The following is a 21,394-nucleotide window of genomic DNA, read 5'->3' on the forward strand; positions in this document are numbered from 1 at the left end:
GAAAAATATTCAAAAGAGATAATGCTTGACGTATATGCTGGTTTAACAAATAACTAAGATTGATATCCAAACTAATGTGAACCCAAAATTTGGTATTGCCAATCGTATCACCTTAATCTTTTTTTTTCTTTTACAAATGAAAATTTTCATAGCAAAACCTTTAGTCAAAAAAAAAAATGATAGCAGTTTGGTCAAGTTTATGGTCTGAAAATGTATTTAGGATTAGAGACAAACTCTTAATTATAACCTAGATTTATATCAAAATTCTAGTCTGTTCCTCATTTTCTAAAAACTTCAATATGAAAACGTTTGTTTCCCTTTTAGAAATGTATCAAAAATTTCATTAAAATGTATAATAAGTAAATAATTAAAAACATGTGATTAAATTTTAATTACATTTTTAGTAGATAAATGATTAATTTGGTACTTTTAAAAATATGATAAATGATTAAAAAAAGTATTTTAGCTTGAAACTAATTAAATTTTTTATATCCATCTTTCTAATTTATTTTATTTTTATAATCTCTCAATGAATGTAAACCAAAACACCTGAAAATGAGAAACTCCTAATAAATCTTTTTGGGGTCGAAAAGATCTTTCTTATATGTCGATAGCCCACAAATAAACAAGGATCTCAAGTTGAAAGGAAAAATACAAAATTAAATCAAGTGCCCATGTCGATCGTTATAAAGCATGTAATATATTCATCGCTTTAGACAAATCTTGAAAATCATATAATGTAAGATATACACTGTTAATAAGTGCTTTCGCTTTTAACAAAAGATCCACAACGTAGCCATTGTTATTTGTAATGTAGCTATAATTGTAGTTCGCCGCCGTCCTTATCTCAGTCCAAATTAGGAAAAATCCAGTCGACATGTTGAGGGTGATGCATACATCGTTAATAAATAATACTACAAATTTGGAAAACTCAATCGACATCTTAATTAAGCGTGATGCAGCCGAGTGATGCATATCTACGTTAGTAACCAGAGTAATACTAATCAAAGTAAGTGTAGTCCCTCAACTGGGTTATTACTTGTTACACATATTAATTTAATTTGTAGCTAATTTCTTCTCTGAAAGCTAGAAATGGACCCATGACAGTCATGTAATGTTATCTCTTGGGTCGACGATTACCAGTGTCGAGTGTCTAAAAACTTGATGGCAAAGCATGATATGTCTTGAACACGGATTCTTACAGAATTGTATACACTGGAAATAACAAAAGCTTACTAGCCCTACAAAGGATGAAAAGAAGAGTGAGAATTTGGATGGAAAATGTATAGACTGAAACCAACCTAGAAAGAAAAACAAGAAGTTGAGCACCCGTAAAATATCATAAATGCAACAAAAACAAGAATTGAATGTGAATATAGTGCTAAAAATCAAGTCGATCACAAAATTTAAAATTCAGCAAGTACACCAAACTTTCATTGTTTGATGAATTGGGAGTAGAGTCTAAAGGGTTGCTGTAATTAAGGGGAAAAGGGAGTCCAAATGCCAATTTGGTACATTAATATCATACATACACCATGAGATAGCATATGAATATAGTCAAGCATAGTAAATGCGTGTTATTAAAAAAACGTTACTTCATTTTCAATCAATGTTCTACTGGCCCTTATCGCTTGATATTTTATTCCATTTCATTTTTGTGGCTGCTAATTTGTTCCATTCAATATCATTAAAGTTGAAAAGTCAAGTTATTGATATAAAATGAGAACCTATTTTCCATGATTGAAAAATGAAAACGATTATTGCTAATCCACTTTATAGAAAGTGACTGTCTTGGTGATCTTAAGAAAACATGATCATATTGTCCTGTTTCAAAAGATACGATGACATGGAAGTCCATTGGTTAGATTAATAGTACATTAATGTTTCTCACCATAAAGTTTTGGTTTTAATCTTCAGAAAATGCAGAATTATGCAAATTAATGGAGAAAAAAATTTACAAAATATATGTAGTATGATGCAAGAAATACTGTCAAACGTGAATCTCATATGACTGTTTATTGATATAAAATGAGAACCTATTTTCCATTATTGAAAACGATTATTGCTAATCCACTTTATAGAAAGTGACTGTCTTGGTGATCTTAAGAAAACATGATCATATTGTCCTGTTTCAAAAGATACGATAGTTCATTGGTTTGATTAAGGGTACATTAATGTTTTTCACAATAAAGTTTTGGTTTTAATCTTCAGAAAATGCAGAATTATGCAAATTAATGGAGAAAAATGTTTACAAAAGATATGTAGCATGGCACAAGAAGTATTGTCAAGCGTGAATCCCATATGACGGTTTAGTTGATGCAGTAAGTCAGACGTAAATCCTCATAAAACAAGTAGAATTGTCGGTGGTAGAATCTTCTATAATATTTCTCATAGTCTGTAATAACATAATATCCAAAGTTAAAAAAAAGATATGATGTTGTGTTTAAAAGCATAAATATTAGACATATTATTTTGAGCAACCAAAACATATATTTAAAAAAATATTATTAAATATATAAATTTCAAACAAATTACCACATATAAAAATTGGCAATTCTCTCAAATAATTCTTTTTAAGTTTTTGTCATCAAAATAACCCTTAAAAAAGAAAAATAATCAAAATAGTTTCTTTTTATTTTGAAAATTTTAATCTATATTTTTTATTTAAAAAAAAATTGAAATCCCACCTTCAAAATCTTACCTTTTAACTCTAAACCACAAGTCTAAATTATTAACCCTATAATATACGTATATATTTACTTTTTAATATAAAAAAATGGTCATTTTACAACTTAAAAGATATTTTTATGAAAATAAACAAAAAAGAACTATCCAATGGAATTTTTCTATAGAAATTTGTAGAATACAGTTATACAGTTTCCAATAAATTAAATTTCTACAACATTTATATTTTAAAAAGTAAATATCTTATGAATAAGTACACTTTAAAACATAGATAATAACTTCATTAAAAAAACATAGATAATAATTGTTCAGCTGTTAATTTCAGAACTTATTTTCTGAAGTTGTTTCTGCCGACAATTTTAGGACCAAAACCAAACGAGAATAATAAATTAGAAAGCTGCAACTAAACCTTACACTAACTCTAAGGAGTATACAGACAATGACATAGCACTCTTATTAGAAAGTTATACAAATAGAGTGGGCCAAACTAAAATTCCCACACGCCGCTTAATTATTTCCCACGTGAACGATGAAAATTAGAGGCTGCTCTCTTCTCTACGCAACACAACTCATGCACTTGCGTTATTATATAAACAGGTAACTCACTCACGAAAAATATATCAAACAAACCCCAAAGTTCCTAACAAAATAATTAAAATAAAAACCTTGTTCCTATATATATATAAGACAAAGACAATGGCGAGCTCAAGCATCATCAAGACCATTCCAATAATGGCCAACCCAAATTTCAACGTTTGTCACAAGCTCGAGCTCCTCAAGGAAGAAGGCAGAAGCGGAGAGCCGAAGCGCCAAGAAGGAGAAGAAGAAGTGCTAAGCTACGAGTTCCAAGAGATGTTGGAGTCTCTTCCCAAGGAGAGAGGTTGGAGAACTCGTTACCTTTACCTGTTCCAAGGGTTTTGGTGCCAATCCAAGGAGATTCAAGCTATCTTGTCCTTCCAGAAACATTTCAAGTCCCTTCAAAACGATGTCGTTCTGGCCACCATACCAAAATCCGGTACGACTTGGTTAAAAGCTTTAACTTATACTGTACTTAACCGAGATCGGTTTGATCCGGTTTCTTCAACCACCGACCACCCACTCCTCACATCAAACCCTCATGACCTCGTACCTTTCTTCGAGTACAAGCTTTACGCGAACGGAGATGTTCCTGATCTCTCCGGTTTAGCCAGTCCGAGAACATTCGCAACCCACGTCCCTTTCGGTTCTCTCAAGGACTCCATCGAGGAACCAGGCGTGAAGGTGGTGTACTTGTGCCGAAACCCGTTCGACACATTCATCTCCTCGTGGCATTACATCAACAACATAAAGTCGGAGGCAGTGAGTCCCGTCTCGTTAGAAGAAGGGTTTGACCTGTACTGCCGAGGGGTGATCGGGTTCGGACCGTTTTGGGAACACATGTTGGGATACTGGAAAGAGAGCTTGAGGACACCAGAGAAAGTCTTGTTCTTACGTTACGAAGATCTGAAACAAGACATGGAGTCCAACTTGAAGAAGCTTGCAAGTTTCTTAGGCGTTCCTTTCACGGAAGAAGAGGAACAAAAAGGTGTTGTGCATTCAATCTCGGATCTGTGCAGCTTCGAGAATCTAAAGAAGCTGGAGGTGAACAAGTCAAGCAAATCGATCAAGAACTTTGAGAATAGGCACTTGTTCAGGAAAGGAGAAGTGAGTGATTGGATTAACTATCTGTCGCCACCACAGGCCGAAAGATTGTCAGCCTTAATGGATGACAAGTTAGGTGGTTCTGGTCTTACTTTCAGGTACAACTAAAATGTGGCCACGTGTTCATGACGTATCTACTTTTGTGTCATTGATATGAAGTCAGTACTAAAAACACAACAAAAGTTAAAGGGCAGTTGTTTTGTTGTTACATATGGAAGAATAAAACAACGAAACAACGTCCACTACTTAGTTTGTCGATTTTTTAATATCAATAAATATTATTGTCCTTGCCATAATATTTTTTTTTTCGTTTTTATTTCAACTGAGTGGATGTATTGATAAATATGTATAAATATATACATATACTTCTATGTATGTATTCTATATATATAAACTATGTATGTACCAGGGGCGAAGCCAGGTTACCCACTATGGGGGCCTGTGCACCCGCAATATTAATTGATAATGTAATTTTCGTGTAAAGAAACATAAAATTTCAGCTAGAACAGATGGTAAAATGTTGGTGTGCACCCGTAACAACCAAGGTTCGATTCTACCTTTTGACATGTTTCTATTTTATTATAAAGAGTGCACCCAGTCATTATACATCCTGGATTCGCCCCTGGTATGTACTATTTATTCATGTGCGAGGGAATAAATGACTAAACATCTACCAATTATATATATGTTGCCAGTGGATGTAAAAATGTTACTTTGTAATCACACGATTTTTATCATTTCTTTTCCCATTTTAAAGTTTTAAAATGACAATTAAATGCCATTTTTACTAAAATTGTATATTTCAAAAAATAAATAAAAATTTAAAAACTATAAAATTTTAAACAAAAACCAATTGCGAAACTAGATTAAACACACTCAATATAATGGTTTACCCAAACTACAAGATCATCTCTTCCCTCACAGCCACATAAATGTAGTAAATGTTCATGTTTTTACATCACCAATTACTCATTTTGAGTAATTACCAAAGTAAAAATGAATCAATAGCAAAAATAGGAAATGATAAGAATAAACTTTTTATCTGCATGTTATATGACCATGTTTTACATGTCTGTTAAGATAAGGGTTTTTAGTAATTAAACCCCTCAACTAAAGATGAATCGTAAAAAAAACCCTCAACTAAAAATCCTGTGAAATAAACCCTCAACTTTAGTTCTGTTAACATATGTTACCCTCCGTTTAAAAAACCGTGACGGAGGGTGACATATGTTAACGGTTTATAAGTTGAGGGTTTATAATGTTGAAAACTTAGTTGAGGGTTTTTTTTACGATTCAAAAATAGTTGAGGGGTTTTATCACTAAAAGTCATTAAAGGGTTTTTAAGTTATTTATTATTCATTTATACATTGTTTTAGATTGATTTGTAAGCCTTTAAAACTAATGTATATTATTAATACATTAATCTATTATAAAATTAATTTATACATTTTAAATTAATAATTTTCAACACGATTTACAACTTATTATAACTTCAAAATATTAAATTATTTGATATTTGGCAATAGTGATATAAAAAAAATTGTGGGTTTATATCGTCATTTTCAAATATCAAATAATTGAAAGTTTCTAAGTTATATTAAATCTTAAGTAGTGTTGAGGATAATTCATCCATGAAGTCAATCTTTCTATTTGGAGTATGACGTACTTTTTCTTATTTTCATAATTTTCGTCATCAGACTCATACTTTCCTATTTTCCTATATTGTTCTTGATTTATTGTATTACTTTATGTTTCAAATATATTATTGATCAAGAAAATAAAAATATAATGTAGTTATTCAGAAATCAATGATAATAAAAATAATCATGCATTATTTTGGAGGGGGGAGAAGTATGAACCGGATGACAGAAATCATGAAAAAAAGAAAAAGTGCGTCATACTCTAAATAGAAAGATTGACTTCATGGATGAATTATCTCGACACTACTTAAGACTTAATATAACTTAGAAACTTTCAATTATTTCATATTTGACAATGACGATATAAACACACAAATTTTTTTATATCACTATTTCCAAATATCAAATAATTTAATATTTCAAAGTTATAATAAGTTGTAAGTAGTGTTAAAAATTATTAATTTAAGATGTATAAATTAATATACAAATATATTAATGTATTAAAATTTATAAATTAGTTTTAAAAGCTTATAAATCTTAAAACAATGTATAAATGATAATAAATAATTTAATAATATTTAATGACTTTTAGTGATAAAACCCCTCAACTAAAGATGAATCGTGAAAAAAACCCTCAACTAAAAATCCAGTGAAATAAACCCTCAACTTATAAACCGTTAACATATGTCACCCTCCGTCACGGTTTTTTAAACGGAGGGTAACATATGTTAACGGAACTAAAGTTGAGGGTTTATTTCACAGGATTTTTAGTTGAGGGTTTTTTTTACGATTCATCTTTAGTTGAGGGGTTTAATTACTAAAAACCCTTAAGATAATATTGGGTTCGTTCTTGACATTAGTATACTTCAGAGGATAATGGAACATAGAAATAGTTGCTATGTTTCTTTCAGAAAAGTTTCCCCATTTATCACCTTTCAACATGTGAAAAAAATATATATACTGCTTAGAAACTCTTTTTGTGATTTGTGCAAGTTTTTCATATGACATTTCAGAGGAGTTAGAGGTGCAGTTGATTGATGGTAGGTCTACAACCAAATATTTACCAATTCATTGTAATACGTTGTGTAAGTTCCGTTAGATTATACACATATGGTCTCTTTAAGATGCTGAATCATGTTCAGTTTTTCCCATTATCATGTTAAACCAGAAAAAAATAAGTAGTTTCAAATCATAACCAAAACATTTATAAGCTTATTGTTCAGTTTCAATCTTGATTGGTTTAATCATATGATGCTTTGATGTTTATCTTCTCACTAGAACATATTTATGTGGTTTAATTTGGTATCATCATCTTTGTTCTCATGAACTTTTATTTGCATGTTATGAGAATACATAAATAAGTTCTAGTGAGACTACTTTTGTGTTCACATATCTACTTTTGTGTTTGAGAAGGACTTTGATTTGAAGTCAGTACTAAAAACAAAACAAAAGTTAAAGTCATGCTTTTGTTATTACAAATGGAAGAATAAAACAATGAAACAACATCCACAATTTAGTTTGTCGATACTTAGTTTCAATAAATATCATTGTACTTTCCATTATGATTATCATTTCTGTCTAAGTATGAGTGAATGTATTAATAAGTGTATAAATATATATTCATACTCCTATGTATGTAATTATATATATGAACTATGTATGTCTATTTCTTCATGTGCGTGAGAATAATAAGCTAAAAAGATATCTACCAATGATATATGTTGATAGAAATAAAATAATTTCATATTGTTGTCAATTGATGTAAATTGTAAACTTGTAATCACGCGTTTCATATTATTATTTTTTTCCAATTTTAAGTTCAAAATCACAATTAAATGTTACTCCATTCACTAAAATTATATATTTCATAAATAAAAGAATTGAAAAAAAAGTATCAAATCTTAAACAAAACTAAATGCGAAACTAGATTGAACACACTCACTATAATGGATTAATGGTTACCCAAAACTACAAGCTCATCTCTTCCCTCACAGCCACAGAAGACGTGGTCAAATCCATGTTTTTACATCACCAGTTAGTAAGAAATTCAATAACAATATAAAAAAGCATATAAGTAAAAAAAAAACGATTAATGACACGCACGTATGCACCTGCACGTGTGTGGTTGTTTTCTCCTTTCCCTTAAAACGATGGCGTTTAAACCCGAACGAAGAAGATACTGAGCTCAGGACCACTGTTCCCGTCAGGGTTCATCATGTAATAAGTCTCAGAGTCTCTCGACCCAATCACTCTCTCAAAATGTGCTCTCATATAAGTCAAATCTCCTTCTCCTCCTCCTCCGCCGCTGTTCACCGGCAACACACCAGCTCCCATCGACACCGCGTGAAGCATCTGCATCACCACAAGATCCTCCTCCGTCGGCTGCCTCTTAACCCCGTACCCCGACTTCTTCCCGTTGCAGTACAACGCCCAAATCGGCTCGTCCACAATCTTCGTCGTCCTCTCGCTCGGCCTCTTCTCGCACTCGAGCGCGATCCTCACCAGCCCCACCCCGAGGTCCTGGAGGAGCTTCGCCGTCGGGATCGCCAGCTCCAGGACGAGGATCGGGAGAGAGCGCGGGGTCTCCTGGATCGCCATATTAACCCGCGTTTTGCGGTAACCGAACAGCGTTCCCGTGACGCGCGTCCCTCCGTGGTGGACGTGGTTCTCGTGGACGCGCGTCCCTCCTCCCCCGGGGAATTTACACATCGGTGACATGATCGGAAGCGATCGGAACACTGAGCGGACGCGGCGGAGTAGCTTGTTCGATTTGGACCCGGTTGATTTGGTCTTGCCGGAGGGCTGCTCCAGCGTGATCTCGGGCCGTACGGTGGATTCCTTAGACCGTGGGCTTCCGAGAGGTGGCAGTGTCGTCGGAATCAGCATCCTCGGCGTTAACGGTGGTGTCGCCATGTTGACAGGAAGATATGTTTTGTATGTTTTTAAAAGTGGACTTATGTTTTTATTGCAACCTTTAGATTTAGAAACTTGTGGAAGGCACGTTTGATATTATATAACAATTACATTTTGAAAAAAAAAAAATTTACATTTTGAGTTTCGCCGGTTTAGTTATGGTCGGGGGAGATTATGTATTAATCTAGTGTTGTTTTGGTGACACCATTTGATGTTTATGTTTGGTGGTTTAAGACTAATTCTATAAGCTGCTGTTATAAGTTGTTTCCCACTTGTATATGTTTTTTATTAATAAAATTTTCTGAAGAATCTGTTTTGACCTTATGGTAACAACAGCTCTGATGTGTAAGCGAGTTTCATTCAGTAAACAACACGTTACATCAAGAAAAACGAAATCCAGGAACAAAGTCAACGAAGCTTGATCAGAGTGTATTTTGAACAGATCAAAACTGAAGCTTGGAAAGTCAAAGCCAAAGCAACTTACACACACATAATATTATATATTTAGATATATATACACACATCTTTGTTCTTGTTTTGAAGCTTGCTCTTACCCTTGATTACAAGAAACTCTCTTTGGTGGAGGTATATTCCTCATGTTGGATTCCATATTGTTGAACGTGAGGTTGGCAACGGCTCTGTCTATTGAGTTCGTTTCAGACTCGGTCTTCTTGTTTATGTTCCCACTGAAAATCAAAGATGATTGTGATTAGACTTCACATATGTAGAGATCTTTTTTTAAAGAAGTAAGAAGTCTCTATACCTGAAGGTTGTATCCTGGAGAAACTCCTCCGTGTTAATGTTGCCTGATTCGCACTTCAGTTGTGAGTTTTTTGCAAGCCGGTAGAAAGTATCGCGGAAGCATTTGCGGGTAACATCAGTCAACTGTAATTAAAGATTTTGTAAAATATGTTACAAGACTGATCAAATATCAGAAAAAATCTCAAACCAGGTAAGATCAAGATCACTACAGTCACCTTTTCACTAGCCCTCTGTAGATCCTGCAACACAACTTCTTCTGTGGATGGCTCTTCCAAGTTCTTCTCCTCACACAGATCTGAGATTTTCATTGGTTCCTCCCCCTCCTTAAACCAAAATAATATTCCAAAATCAACACCTCATGCTATTATACCAAATATCACACATCACTTGGTTGTCTTATCTGCTAATTTTTCACATTGCTATTTATATATATAAAAAAAAAGAGACATGGCTTTACCATAAGAGGCATGTCATTACAAGCTTCCCAGTTGTATTGATACATGGGTACTTCTCTGCCGTCGAGAGTGTCAAGATACGCAACAGAGGAAGAGCCGGGGCTGTTATTATCCGACTCTTTGAAACAATGGAGATTCCCATTCCCTGGAACATCCTCCAAAATGGAACTTCTTCAGTCAGAACCGGAAACAAAGAAAAAAAAAAGAAAAACAAAAAAAAGACGAACAACAATTATTTGTCTGAATCTCTTTTATGTGTTCTATATACATAAATAAATTTCACTGAGGGATGAGGGGTCATACAAGAACATGTCATCCATCTGTTGGATCCCATCGAAGTCATGAAGCGACGAAGTAGAGTTATAGAAACAACCAGCAGACTTGAACCTCTTTGATTCCTCATCTTCTTCTTCTTGTTTTACTTCTCCACTCGTCCCCATCTCCATCTCCATCTCCATATCCATCTGACTGTATAACCCTCCGCTGAATCCATTGTTAATCACATCGAAGTCAAAGCACTTCTCCGCAGCTTTCTGGGAGTTCATGCTCCATCCACCCCACATATCAGAAGATTGGTATGAATCCGATGTCTCCTGATAGCTAGGCACGACTAGATCCTCACCGTTCCTCTTTGAATAACAATCCATAACTGTTGACAAAAAAAAATACCTTTGTTTACATCTGAATCCTTTTAAGACACACACAGAAACATAACAAGAAACTCACCTTTGTTCAGATCTGAATCAGAAGTATCCTTCTTTTGTGATTATGAGTTTGTGTTCTGTCTTTGCAGATTTGTGTGTGAGTGAAGGAGAGAAGACAAAGAGACAGGAGCAAGTTGACGGAAGTGGGTTTTTAACTAATTTTAGTGGCAGAGGATTCACGGGCGAGATTTGTGGCTCAGATTACTCCTCCATCTAAACCAACTCTCTCATTGGTCCACGTGTTGGCCATATCTTTTTCTGTGTGATGTCGGCATTTGAATAAAGTAAAGATCTTCCAGCTATTGGCCAACTTGCACATGTTTGTGGTGTGATTACGGAGATACCCTCTAGATTTAGGCAGTGGCTAGCTCACAGTTTCGCTGACACGTGCCACGTTACTCGATTCGGTATTTACACGTGGCCTGTAGGTATAGGAGGTGAGGACACATCACAGACTGTCGAGCGGTGGAGTGGGACCGGTGGGTTTATGGGTTGAAGGGCATAAGTGGATAATGTTTCCTCCTTTATCTTCTCATCCTCATCAATGTTAGCAGTTTTCCAAAAATAGACTTTATTGATTTCGCAAAAATCGAAATGCAAGTTAAAGTTCTTTAGATTGTTCATTGTTATAGTATAGACGAGTAAGCTCACTCAACAGCGATGTGCTAGTGTAATAATTTTGTAAAATGATGAGATACTTAGGTTTTATACGCTTTGAAAATCATATTGACAAACTAAATGTGGATAAATATAAGTTAAAAACTTTGTCTAATTAAGACGACTTTCATTAACCGGAATTTTACCCCTTATATTTTATAGAAATATTTGACAAAGAGTTTTGATAACTTGTGGTTTTTACAGCTAGTCGAGCTTGGTTGGACTAAATAAACCCAAAAACCTTAAGCATGGACAAGACTGAATCCTGTTTTCTCCGATATTATGCTAATTCTAATTGACATGATGTCCTGATACAATGCTACAAACTTAAATATAAATAGCCATTTTCATATTCTTACGAAATATTAATGTTTTTATTTTCCTTACCAAACACTATTTTTGGTGGATCTCTTGTTAACAATAATGTTAACTTAAATGACTTTCATAACAACTACGTTATTATATCACTTAGCTAGTTATTTGTTTGTTGTTTACGATGACTTTCAATTAAATATGCATTGTTTTTTGTGAATAACAATTTTCCATAATTTTAAATTAATAAAAATTTAATAAATACCATTAATTTTTTTTGAAACTTACAATTTTTCATAAAATTATACATTATAAAAATAAAAAATATTTCTTTTTAAAACAAATTTTTTTCTCAGAATATACATCTTTTAGAAACGGAAGGAATACTAATTATCAACAGATGATAACGATGACTTTATCAGCTGGACTAGCTCAGACATATCGCTTACCCTTATGTAAAATTCAGCAAGTTTATTGCAGATTGTTTTTCCCGCTCGACTTGCCATTTATCTTCTTAGGTTGCTGTGATGGGAGTAGACAGTTTTAGATTTACAGGGAGGTCTCTCATCTCTCTAATTCAAGACTCTCGGTGGTTCTTCTTTACTCGTGGATTTGACTTGAGAGTACTTGTAGTTGTAGTCATCGATTTGTTCATTGAGATTCCAATATTTTTTCTTTTTGAAAATTAGTAACCGTATTTTAAGAAATAAATGATGATAAATTCTTTGTTCCTCTAATTTTATACCAATCATGTTAATTTTTCTTGTCAATTTTATTACATAGAGGTTCCACTAATTTTTTTTCTGTTCCTCATGTTTAAATGAATTAATGAAAAAATTATTTTTCTAAATTTTGATAAGAAGCAAATGGAATTTTCTTTAAAAAAATATTATCAATTTCCTCAAATGGAAATATGTTCATTTATTGTTTTCAATTCGTCTGATTCAAAGTGTTACAAATTGGAGCCTGAGAGAATTTTGATTTGGAATCTGTTATATGTCTACAACTGCCGCATCAAAAGAGGGAGAGTGTGTATTGTTTTTTTCAAAATATATTTGAGCAACGAATTTCTCTTTTCTTCGATCTCCATATTGACCAGAACGGTCTCTGTTGCTTCTACGGAATAGCTAAGGGTGGTTTAACTCTTTTTTTTTACTCGAGTTGTTTAGCCCAAATAATTGTTTTTATAGCTTATGCCGGCTTTTGCACTTGCAATATTTATGAATCATCATATATAAGTCTAACGTTCAGGGAAATTGTATACGACTATCGAAAACAACTGCATTATAAACAACATGTTCGTAGCAACGTTTTGTGGAACTTTATGACTTTGTCCAGGACTCCAGGGTATGTTATGTTGGCGATATATCTTTATATATATATCCATTTATTATATGGGAAAAGGTTTCAATGATTATATGTAACATGAAGTTGGGCCAGATCATGTTGATATATTCACATTTTACAATGAAGTGTTCGTTCCTTCTGTGAGCCCGTTGATGCTGGAGCTTGGTCCTATGAAAGTTGATCATGTTGGGGAGGCCAACAACAAGCCTGAAAATAGTAAAGAAGAGTAGATATTTTTGCTACAAGTATTCAAGACGACTAGATACTCTCTTTCCCTCTTTTTCGATATTCTTGTTATTTTCTTAAATACAAGTTCTCTTTTAGGACTTTTCTTTTGGTTGTTTTGTAATCGATAATAGCCAAGTGTGGTTTAGGATTTAGCACCAGGAGTGTCCGAGCTTTAGGAACTTCCATAGTACAACTCCTACATCAATGACTATTTTTATTTTTGAAAAAAACGAACAGTATTATAGAAATAAACACTTTTTATCATCATCTATATAACAAGAAAAAACATGGTCATATAATAAGCGATATGATCTAAAAATATTACTTAAATCAGTAATGAAAAGTATATTTATTAATCTTTTGATATCAGTGAATTTTCAGAGTGGAATCACACGATTCAAAAGGGGAGATGAGAGCTTAGACAAATCAGCAAGATATATTTTATTTCCATTTTATTTCTAAAATTTGGACTTTTTCTAAATTACTTTTTTTTTTCCTCAAACTCGGAAGACGCGAGGGTGTGGTGTACAGATAGATCTTTCTCCCACGCCCCACCCCTTCTCTAGATTCGCTCTGCTCGAACTTCTCAAAAGACATTTCGAGATCATATATTCATCCCTCTCATCTGCTGGATCGATCTCCCCGAAACCAAATTTGATTTCCACTTTCTCCCCCCATCTCACGAGACTCGGATCTCGCTACTAAGTAGATGACTGGTAAGCTCAGTTTAATTGAACTAGATCACTGTATTCAATGCGGTGTAAATTAAAACGGTTCTAAGTAGTTCATTGAAGTTTTAATTGATTTTGCGGCGTAGGTTTAATTGAAATCTGAGAAAATCCACATCGCAGCTGGATCGAGATGGAAGAGTATGTTTCTACACTACTATCATACAAATCTTCCTTTTCCTTTAGTTCTAACTTTGGGATCCATTCGCTGCAGAGAAAGTGCTGTTGAGATTCTGCAGAGGTATCGCCGCGATAGGCGTAAACTCTTGGATTTCATGTTGGCCGGTAGCTTAATCAAGAAAGTCATCATGCCTCCCGGAGCCGTTACTCTCGATGACGTGGATTTAGATCAAGTCAGTGTTGATTACGTCATCAACTGTGCTAAGAAAGGTGATGATGATTAATTCACGTTCCTTCTGTTTTCTTAGAGTAACGCGTATTGTTTTAAATGCCAGGTGGAATGCTCGAGCTTTCTGAAGCGATTCGAGACTACCATGATCACAGTGGATTGCCTTATATGGTGTTATTGACTCTCTCATTTGTTAAAACAATGTTATATATCAGTTGTTGTTTTTTTCATTAACGTGTTGTGAATATGTTTTCAGAATAGCGTTGGTACTGCTGACGATTTCTTTCTGGCTACGACTCCTGAATCTTCTGGCTCGCCTCCGAAAAGAGCGCCGCCGCCTATTCCTATATTAACTTCTGCCTCATCCTCGTCCATCCCAACGAATCCCGAGTGGTGCGAGTCACCGTCTGCGCCGCCGTTGATGCGCTCGGAGTCTATTGATTCTCCGCACGCTCAAGAGCTGACTGTTGATGATATTGAGGATTTTGAGGATGACAATGAGGAAGTTGGTAATTTCAGGATCTCGAGGCGGACTGCTAGTGATGCGGCTGATCTTGTGCCTAAACTGCCATCCTTTGCCACTGGTAATGTGCATAATTTTTAAGAGATGAAGATGATAAAAATACAAGTGTTGCTGTTATTTGTTATTTCAGCTTCTACCTGTGGCCAGAGCTAACTTTGACTAGACCATTAGTAGTACTCACATTAAAAATCAATAACCCACTGATGATGCATTAAGAAAGTTGCCTTGTTCTTATGTTTCAGGTATTACAGATGATGATCTTCGTGAAACTGCATTTGAAATCTTGTTGGCTTGCGCTGGAGCCTCAGGGTATACATATTATCAACTTTCTTCCTTTTTAATTTTCTTGTTTAGTTAGACTTATTGATATCGGTTTTTTCTCTTTCGTATGTTTTCAAAATGTATTGTGTAATCATGTAGGGGTCTCATAGTACCATCAAAAGAGAAAAAGAATGAGAAACGCAGATCTAGGCTGATTAAAAAGCTTGGTCGCAAAAGTGAGAGTGTTTCTCAGTCTCAAAGTTCATCAGGATTGGTTTCTCTTTTGGAAATGATGCGGGGCCAAATGGAGGTAACTCAACTCTCTCTCTCACTGTTTCTTTCTTATCTCATTTGTTGAAGCATATATGGTTTGTTTGAATGTGGACTTTACACAGTTATTACTTGATACTTTCTCAAAAAAATTGTTCTGATGTAAGTATCATGTCATGATGTCCTAATTTTTGTAAGCTAAATGTCCCGGCTTCCGTTGACTTTAGTATGCGGTTGGATACTATTCGCTTGTTCCTCCGTGTACTCTTTCCGTATGTTAAATGCATTGTATTATGTTTTCTGCGCTACTGCATACACTGCCATATGATACGAATAATCACAATTCAACCACTTTTTATATTTGTTGTGTAACTGGCAATCAATCATTTGGGCTCATACAGATATCTGAAGCCATGGACATCAGGACAAGACAGGGGTTGCTTAATGCTCTAGCTGGAAAAGCTGGGAAAAGAATGGACAGCCTCCTCGTACCTTTAGAATTGTTATGTTGTGTGTCTCGTACCGAGTTCTCTGACAAGAAAGCATACCTACGTTGGCAGAAAAGGCAGGTAAAGACCACCTTCTCACCCCCTTCGTTCATTTATATTTTGGTTCTGTCATCTATTAATTTTTGGTATCTCAGTTAAACATGTTAGCAGAGGGGCTAATTAACCATCCTGTCGTTGGATTTGGAGAATCAGGTCGTAAGGCAAATGACCTGAAGAGTCTTCTGCAAAGAATTGAAGAATCAGAGGTATTTTTTTCTACTTTATGTTCATGTGATTTATTACATGGTGTAGACATCAGATATCAGGTAGATTTCCCTTGAAGACTCTCTGTGGGAATCTTCCCGTTTATTATGAAAATTATGGTGAACATGCACATTCTAGACGTCACTGCTTCCACACTTACCTATAATTCTTTGGCTTTTATCCCTTATACTGAAAGTTGAATTGGCTTAGATTAGCAGTTTCATGATATGTTTCTCACTTCTTTGTTGCTTTCTTTTCTATTTGTAGTCTCTTCCATCCTCAGCCGGAGAAGTGCAAAGAGCAGAATGTTTAAAATCTCTTACAGAAGTTGCTATCTCACTTGCTGAGAGACCGGCACGTGGTGATTTGACGGGTGAAGTCTGCCATTGGGCTGATGGCTATCATTTGAACGTCAGACTATATGAAAAATTGCTTCTCTGTGTCTTTGACATGTTGAATGAAGGGAAGCTAACAGAGGTGATTTCTGTCAAAATATTGTTGAATACATTTTCTAGCATCAATAGTCCTTGTCATCTAAAAATCGTATTGATTTGAAAGGCGTTCGTCTTCTCGGATATCACTTCCTTGAGCTGCTTAGAATCCTAATTTTTATGTTTCCTCATATTGATATTCCCATATACACTAAAAAGTGGCAAGTTGCCATTCAGTTTATTCTTGTTTTTCCTAAGACATGTTTATGAAATAACCTTGGTCATTTTATTTCAGGAGGTGGAAGAAATTCTTGAGCTTTTGAAATCAACATGGCGTGTTCTTGGAATTACAGAGACCATTCATTACACATGCTATGCCTGGGTATTGTTTCGGCAGGTAGTGATGGAGAAGAAAATTCCTTTATTACAATGATATTGATGCTTAATATTGGACCACCCTTTACTGTAGTTTTATGAGTATTTTGTGTGGTTGCAGTATGTAATCACTAGTGAACGAGGACTTCTGCGACATGCTATTCAGCAGCTGAAGAAAATCCCTCTAAAAGAACAACGTGGGCCTCAAGAGCGCATACACTTGAAAACCTTGCAGTGTAGGGTTGAAAATGAAGAGATATCCTTCTTGGAGTCCTTCTTGTCACCTATACGAAGTTGGGCCGATAAGCAGCTGGGCGACTACCATCTGCATTTTGCCGAGGTTTTACCTAAAAACCACTGCGTTTAGTCACAGAAGTTACTTTCAATTCAATTACAGTAATTCGTATATAGGATCAGCGTTCTTCCTTACTTGAACTGTACCCTTGCTTATATGGATTGTGGTTTGCATATGGACACATTAGGAAATAAGTCTCCAGAAACTTGACGCATCATTCACATGTCGAATTCTTCCATATGCATGCCGAACAATATAGTTTACCCATCATCACTTCTGTACTTGTAACTGAATTTCTTTGTAAATTAAAATAAGAGCATATCTACCTCAGGCTTCTTGTATATCTTTATTGCAAGGCAGTTATGTTTTCCCTATCTATACCATTGAAGTTAGTCATTTTTTTTCCTTTTCTTTACAACTTTTGCAGGGTTCACTTGTCATGGAGGATACAGTTACAGTTGCAATGATAACTTGGAGGCTTTTGTTGGAGGAATCTGATAGAGTAAGTAATCTGTTTTTTTAGTGGAGCAATATAGTTTACCCACCATCACTTCTGTACTTGTAACTGAATTTCTCTACAGGCGATGCATTCTAGCTCTTCAGATCGAGAGCAAATTGAGTCCTATATTTCATCTTCCATTAAGAATACGTTCACAAGGGTAAGTGTTTTATCAAACTTCTATATGCTTGACAAACAATCGCTTATCAGCTCTCACTTATGCCGATTCTAAGAACTGAACAAATTCCGTTTCTAGTGTGTGCATTTAACGCTTAATAATATGGACGGTATTCTGAGGCTGATTCTTGCAATTTACAGATGTCACTGACCATTGATAGATCAGACAGAATCAATGAGCACCCTTTGGCATTGCTTGCTGAGGAGACAAAGAAACTTATGAAAAAGGACTCTACCGTCTTTATGCCAATATTATCTCAGAGGCACCCACAAGCAATTGCGTTTTCTGCATCCCTTATTCACAAGTTTTATGGGAACAAATTGGTAAGCTTTATGCTGGCGTCCCTCCCACCTTATTTCTTTTTGGTCACTACATCTCAATTGTAAATGACATCTTGACTTTGTATTTGATTTCAGAAACCTTTTCTTGATGGTACTGAACACCTGACTGAGGATGTAGTCTCTGTTTTTCCTCCGGCTGATAGCCTTGAGCAATATTTACTGGAGCTAATGACTTCTGTCTGCGGAGAGGATACAAATGGACCTTATTTCAGAAAATTAATTCCTTATGAGGTTAGACCTACATATGCTTAACTTTGAAACTAGGAAGAGTGGCATAAAACACTTTATAAAAAGGGTTAAATTTAATATTTCTTAATTTTATTCTGCTAGCTCGAATCTCTCTCTGGCACATTGGTTTTGAGATGGATCAATGCACAGCTGGGAAGAATTTTGAGTTGGGTGGAGCGAGCTTTTAAACAAGAGGTGAGATTTGGTCGTTTGCTGATCTGCTGAGGAATGACTTTGTTCCGTGATTACTGCATTTCTATTATTTGTAGGTCCTTTTATACTATTTTTTTGGAACTATAACACATCTTAACTTTTCTGTACAGCATTGGGACCCAATATCAGCTCAACAGCGGCATGGGAGCTCAATTGTTGAAGTTTTCAGGATCGTAGAAGAGGTAGGGGTTTTACAAGTTTTATCAAGTCTTGTCAGTTGCTTGAGGCATATGTTTTATTTTGTGTTCAGTTTGTCGTGACCTTATACTTGTTGAATTTATATTCAACTCTAGTTCCCAAATAGGGTGCATAAGAAAGATTATAAAGCTTGAAATTAAGCTGTCTAATTAATGTTTTGGATAATCTTTGATGCAGACTGTTGATCAGTTTTTTGAGCTGAAAGTTCCAATGAGATCCATTGAACTAAGCGCTTTACTTCGTGGTATTGACAATGCATTTCAAGTATATACTAACCATGTCATGGAGAAGCTAGGTATATACCGACTGGTTGAATCTGCTTCTGAGCTTTGAAATTTAAATGGCTGGTTCGTATTCATACGAGCCACATTTATAAACTTTCATCTCCCTTAACCTTGGGTTTCGGTCTATTCCAGGTAGCAAGGATGATTTGGTTCCACCTGTGCCTGTTCTTACTCGTTACAAGAAGGAAGCAGCAATCAAGGTTTTTGTTAAGAAGGAACTATTCGAGTCAAAACTGCCGGATGAGAGATGGTCGACTAACATTGATGTTCCTGCAACTGCTGTCCTTTGCGTTCAGCTCAATACTTTACATGTAACTTCAAGATTAGCTAAGCTTCCTCAGTTCGAGTACCATTTATAAGTTTCGCTGTTATCTATAACCTTTTATATGCTTTTCTCAGTATGCTGTTAGTCAATTGAGCAAGTTAGAAGACAGCATATGGGAGCGATGGATAGCAAAAAGACCTCGCGAAAAGATTGTCATCAGTACGTACTATCTATTTGCTCAATAGTTTTAAATTTTATTTCCCTTTAGGAATTTTCTTATTCTTCCTTGAATCGATGTTAGCCATAATGAATGATACATTTCCCATTTGGTTAACTTTGAAGGAAAATCTTTGGTTGAGAAAACTAAGAGTGTTAACCAGAAGGAATCTTTTGAGGGGAGTAGAAAGGATATCAATGCAGCTCTGGACCGTATTTGCGAGTTTACTGGTGAGATATCATGTGTTTTACCTCCTTGAAATATTCATTATCAAAGTGGGTAAACTAATATTGATTCTTTCACACTGCAGGGACTAAGATTATCTTCTGCGATTTAAGGGAGCCATTTATTGAGAATCTGTACAAGCCAAGTGTTTCTCAATCAAGACTGGAAGCATTAATCGAAGCCCTTGACACGGTAATAAATCTGCTCCTTGTTTATAAATGAGCCAGGCATTTAAAGTTTACATGAGCTCTGAACCGCCACAGAGTAGTGTGAGTTCGGGGTTTTAAAAAGTGTGGTGCCTAGAAGCCAATCGAGCATAACATTCCTTGACGATCTTGAGATTGCTAACTCAGATTTTCAATTACTTTGACCAGGAACTTGGACAACTATGTACTGTCATAATGGAGCCATTGAGGGATCGGATAGTCACAAGCCTGCTTCAAGCATCACTTGTCTGTAGTCTAAATCTCAGTTGGTTTTGTTTACATCATTGACACAGCTCTCAAGTGTTTGCCTTTTTTTTTATTGATAAATTATTCATAATCTTTTACCAGGACGGATTGCTTCGCGTACTATTAGATGGTGGCCCGTCTCGTGTGTTTCATCCAAGCGAATCAAAGCTACTAGAAGAAGATGTAGAGGTCTTAAAGGTAACTCTTTCTTAACGGTTATCTCAACTTCATGCCCCCAAGTGCTCGTGACTTTTTAAAAGCTCATGAAAATTTTCCTAGGAATTCTTTATTTCTGGCGGGGACGGACTTCCGAGAGGAGTCGTTGAAAACCAAATCGCCCGTGTTCGTCTTGTTGTAAAGCTACACGGATACGAGGTTAGTACTTCAGCTTCTTGCTTAAGTGTGGACATTTGGTTTCTCGGTTTTTGTATGGCGATCCTTACTTTGACTCTGTTTATAACTAACGCAACAGACACGAGAGCTTATCGATGACTTGAGGTCTCGAAGCAGTTTAGATATGCAGCAAGGAGGAAGAGGCAAACTTGGAGCAGATACTCAAACACTGGTGCGAGTGTTGTGCCACAGAAACGATTCAGAGGCCTCTCTGTTTCTTAAAAAGCAGTACAAAATCCCCAAATCCCACGCCTAATTGATATGCTTTCGGTTATTGGTGCGAGTTACTTTCTTTTAGTCTTTGTTCAGTGACAAAAAAATACTTTTGTATAAACGATTGATTTTCAGAAAGCACAGGCTGTAGAGAAGTTACATTTTTACTTTTACCTGAGCTTTTTATGTGTCTTTGCTACAATACAAATGTTTTCTTTTCCTGTTGAAATGTATTTCACTGCAAACGCATATTTTTCATTTAATTTTATTCAAAAAGTCTGGAAATCTTTTAGATTAAAACTAAAAAGTCTTTTTTTTTTG

General features: G+C 35.2%; 4 protein-coding genes across 6 annotated transcripts; 2 read left to right on the forward strand and 2 right to left on the reverse strand.

The window, feature by feature from the left end:
- Positions 1–1,503: 1,503 nt before the first annotated feature.
- LOC103847100 (cytosolic sulfotransferase 15) lies at positions 1,504–4,966 on the forward strand. Its single transcript, XM_009124141.3, has one exon. It carries the CDS (start codon positions 3,382–3,384, stop codon positions 4,471–4,473), a length of 1,092 nt encoding a protein of 363 aa, XP_009122389.1. The 5' UTR covers positions 1,504–3,381; the 3' UTR covers positions 4,474–4,966.
- A 2,938-nt stretch (positions 4,967–7,904) lies between these two features.
- On the reverse strand, positions 7,905–9,027 carry LOC103847101 (protein MIZU-KUSSEI 1). Its single transcript, XM_009124142.3, has one exon. It carries the CDS (start codon positions 8,916–8,918, stop codon positions 8,163–8,165), a length of 756 nt encoding a protein of 251 aa, XP_009122390.1. The 5' UTR covers positions 8,919–9,027; the 3' UTR covers positions 7,905–8,162.
- A 233-nt stretch (positions 9,028–9,260) lies between these two features.
- On the reverse strand, positions 9,261–11,103 carry LOC103847102 (protein LNK4). 3 transcript variants are annotated; one of them, XM_033282555.1, is made up of 6 exons: positions 10,862–11,103; positions 10,439–10,784; positions 10,138–10,303; positions 9,896–10,003; positions 9,682–9,803; positions 9,261–9,604 (listed from the first exon to the last, which is right to left on the reverse strand). In XM_033282555.1, exons 2-6 carry the CDS (start codon positions 10,780–10,782, stop codon positions 9,469–9,471), a joined length of 876 nt encoding a protein of 291 aa, XP_033138446.1. In that variant the 5' UTR covers positions 10,783–10,784; positions 10,862–11,103; the 3' UTR covers positions 9,261–9,468. The 3 variants fall into 3 exon arrangements, with proteins under 3 accessions (XP_033138446.1, XP_009122392.1, XP_033138445.1); XM_009124144.3 differs by having other exon boundaries at positions 10,138–10,306; XM_033282554.1 differs by having other exon boundaries at positions 10,138–10,306; positions 10,439–10,816; positions 10,858–10,967.
- Positions 11,104–13,839: 2,736 nt separating this feature from the next.
- On the forward strand, positions 13,840–21,349 carry LOC103847103 (protein unc-13 homolog). Its single transcript, XM_009124146.3, has 27 exons — positions 13,840–14,099; positions 14,201–14,252; positions 14,326–14,501; positions 14,567–14,631; positions 14,717–15,044; positions 15,226–15,292; positions 15,404–15,554; positions 15,916–16,083; positions 16,158–16,268; positions 16,534–16,743; positions 16,993–17,094; positions 17,194–17,412; positions 17,795–17,869; positions 17,949–18,026; positions 18,185–18,367; positions 18,461–18,616; positions 18,716–18,808; positions 18,937–19,008; positions 19,202–19,319; positions 19,441–19,619; positions 19,708–19,792; positions 19,916–20,020; positions 20,101–20,207; positions 20,390–20,467; positions 20,570–20,665; positions 20,747–20,842; positions 20,940–21,349. The coding sequence occupies exons 2-27, from the start codon at positions 14,245–14,247 to the stop codon at positions 21,114–21,116; spliced, it is 3,303 nt and encodes a 1,100-aa protein (XP_009122394.1). The 5' UTR covers positions 13,840–14,099; positions 14,201–14,244; the 3' UTR covers positions 21,117–21,349.
- Positions 21,350–21,394: the final 45 nt, after the last annotated feature.

The sequence above is a fragment of the Brassica rapa genome, chromosome A10, assembly GCF_000309985.2.
Source record: "Brassica rapa cultivar Chiifu-401-42 chromosome A10, CAAS_Brap_v3.01, whole genome shotgun sequence".
NCBI classification, from domain to species: domain Eukaryota; kingdom Viridiplantae; phylum Streptophyta; class Magnoliopsida; order Brassicales; family Brassicaceae; genus Brassica; species Brassica rapa.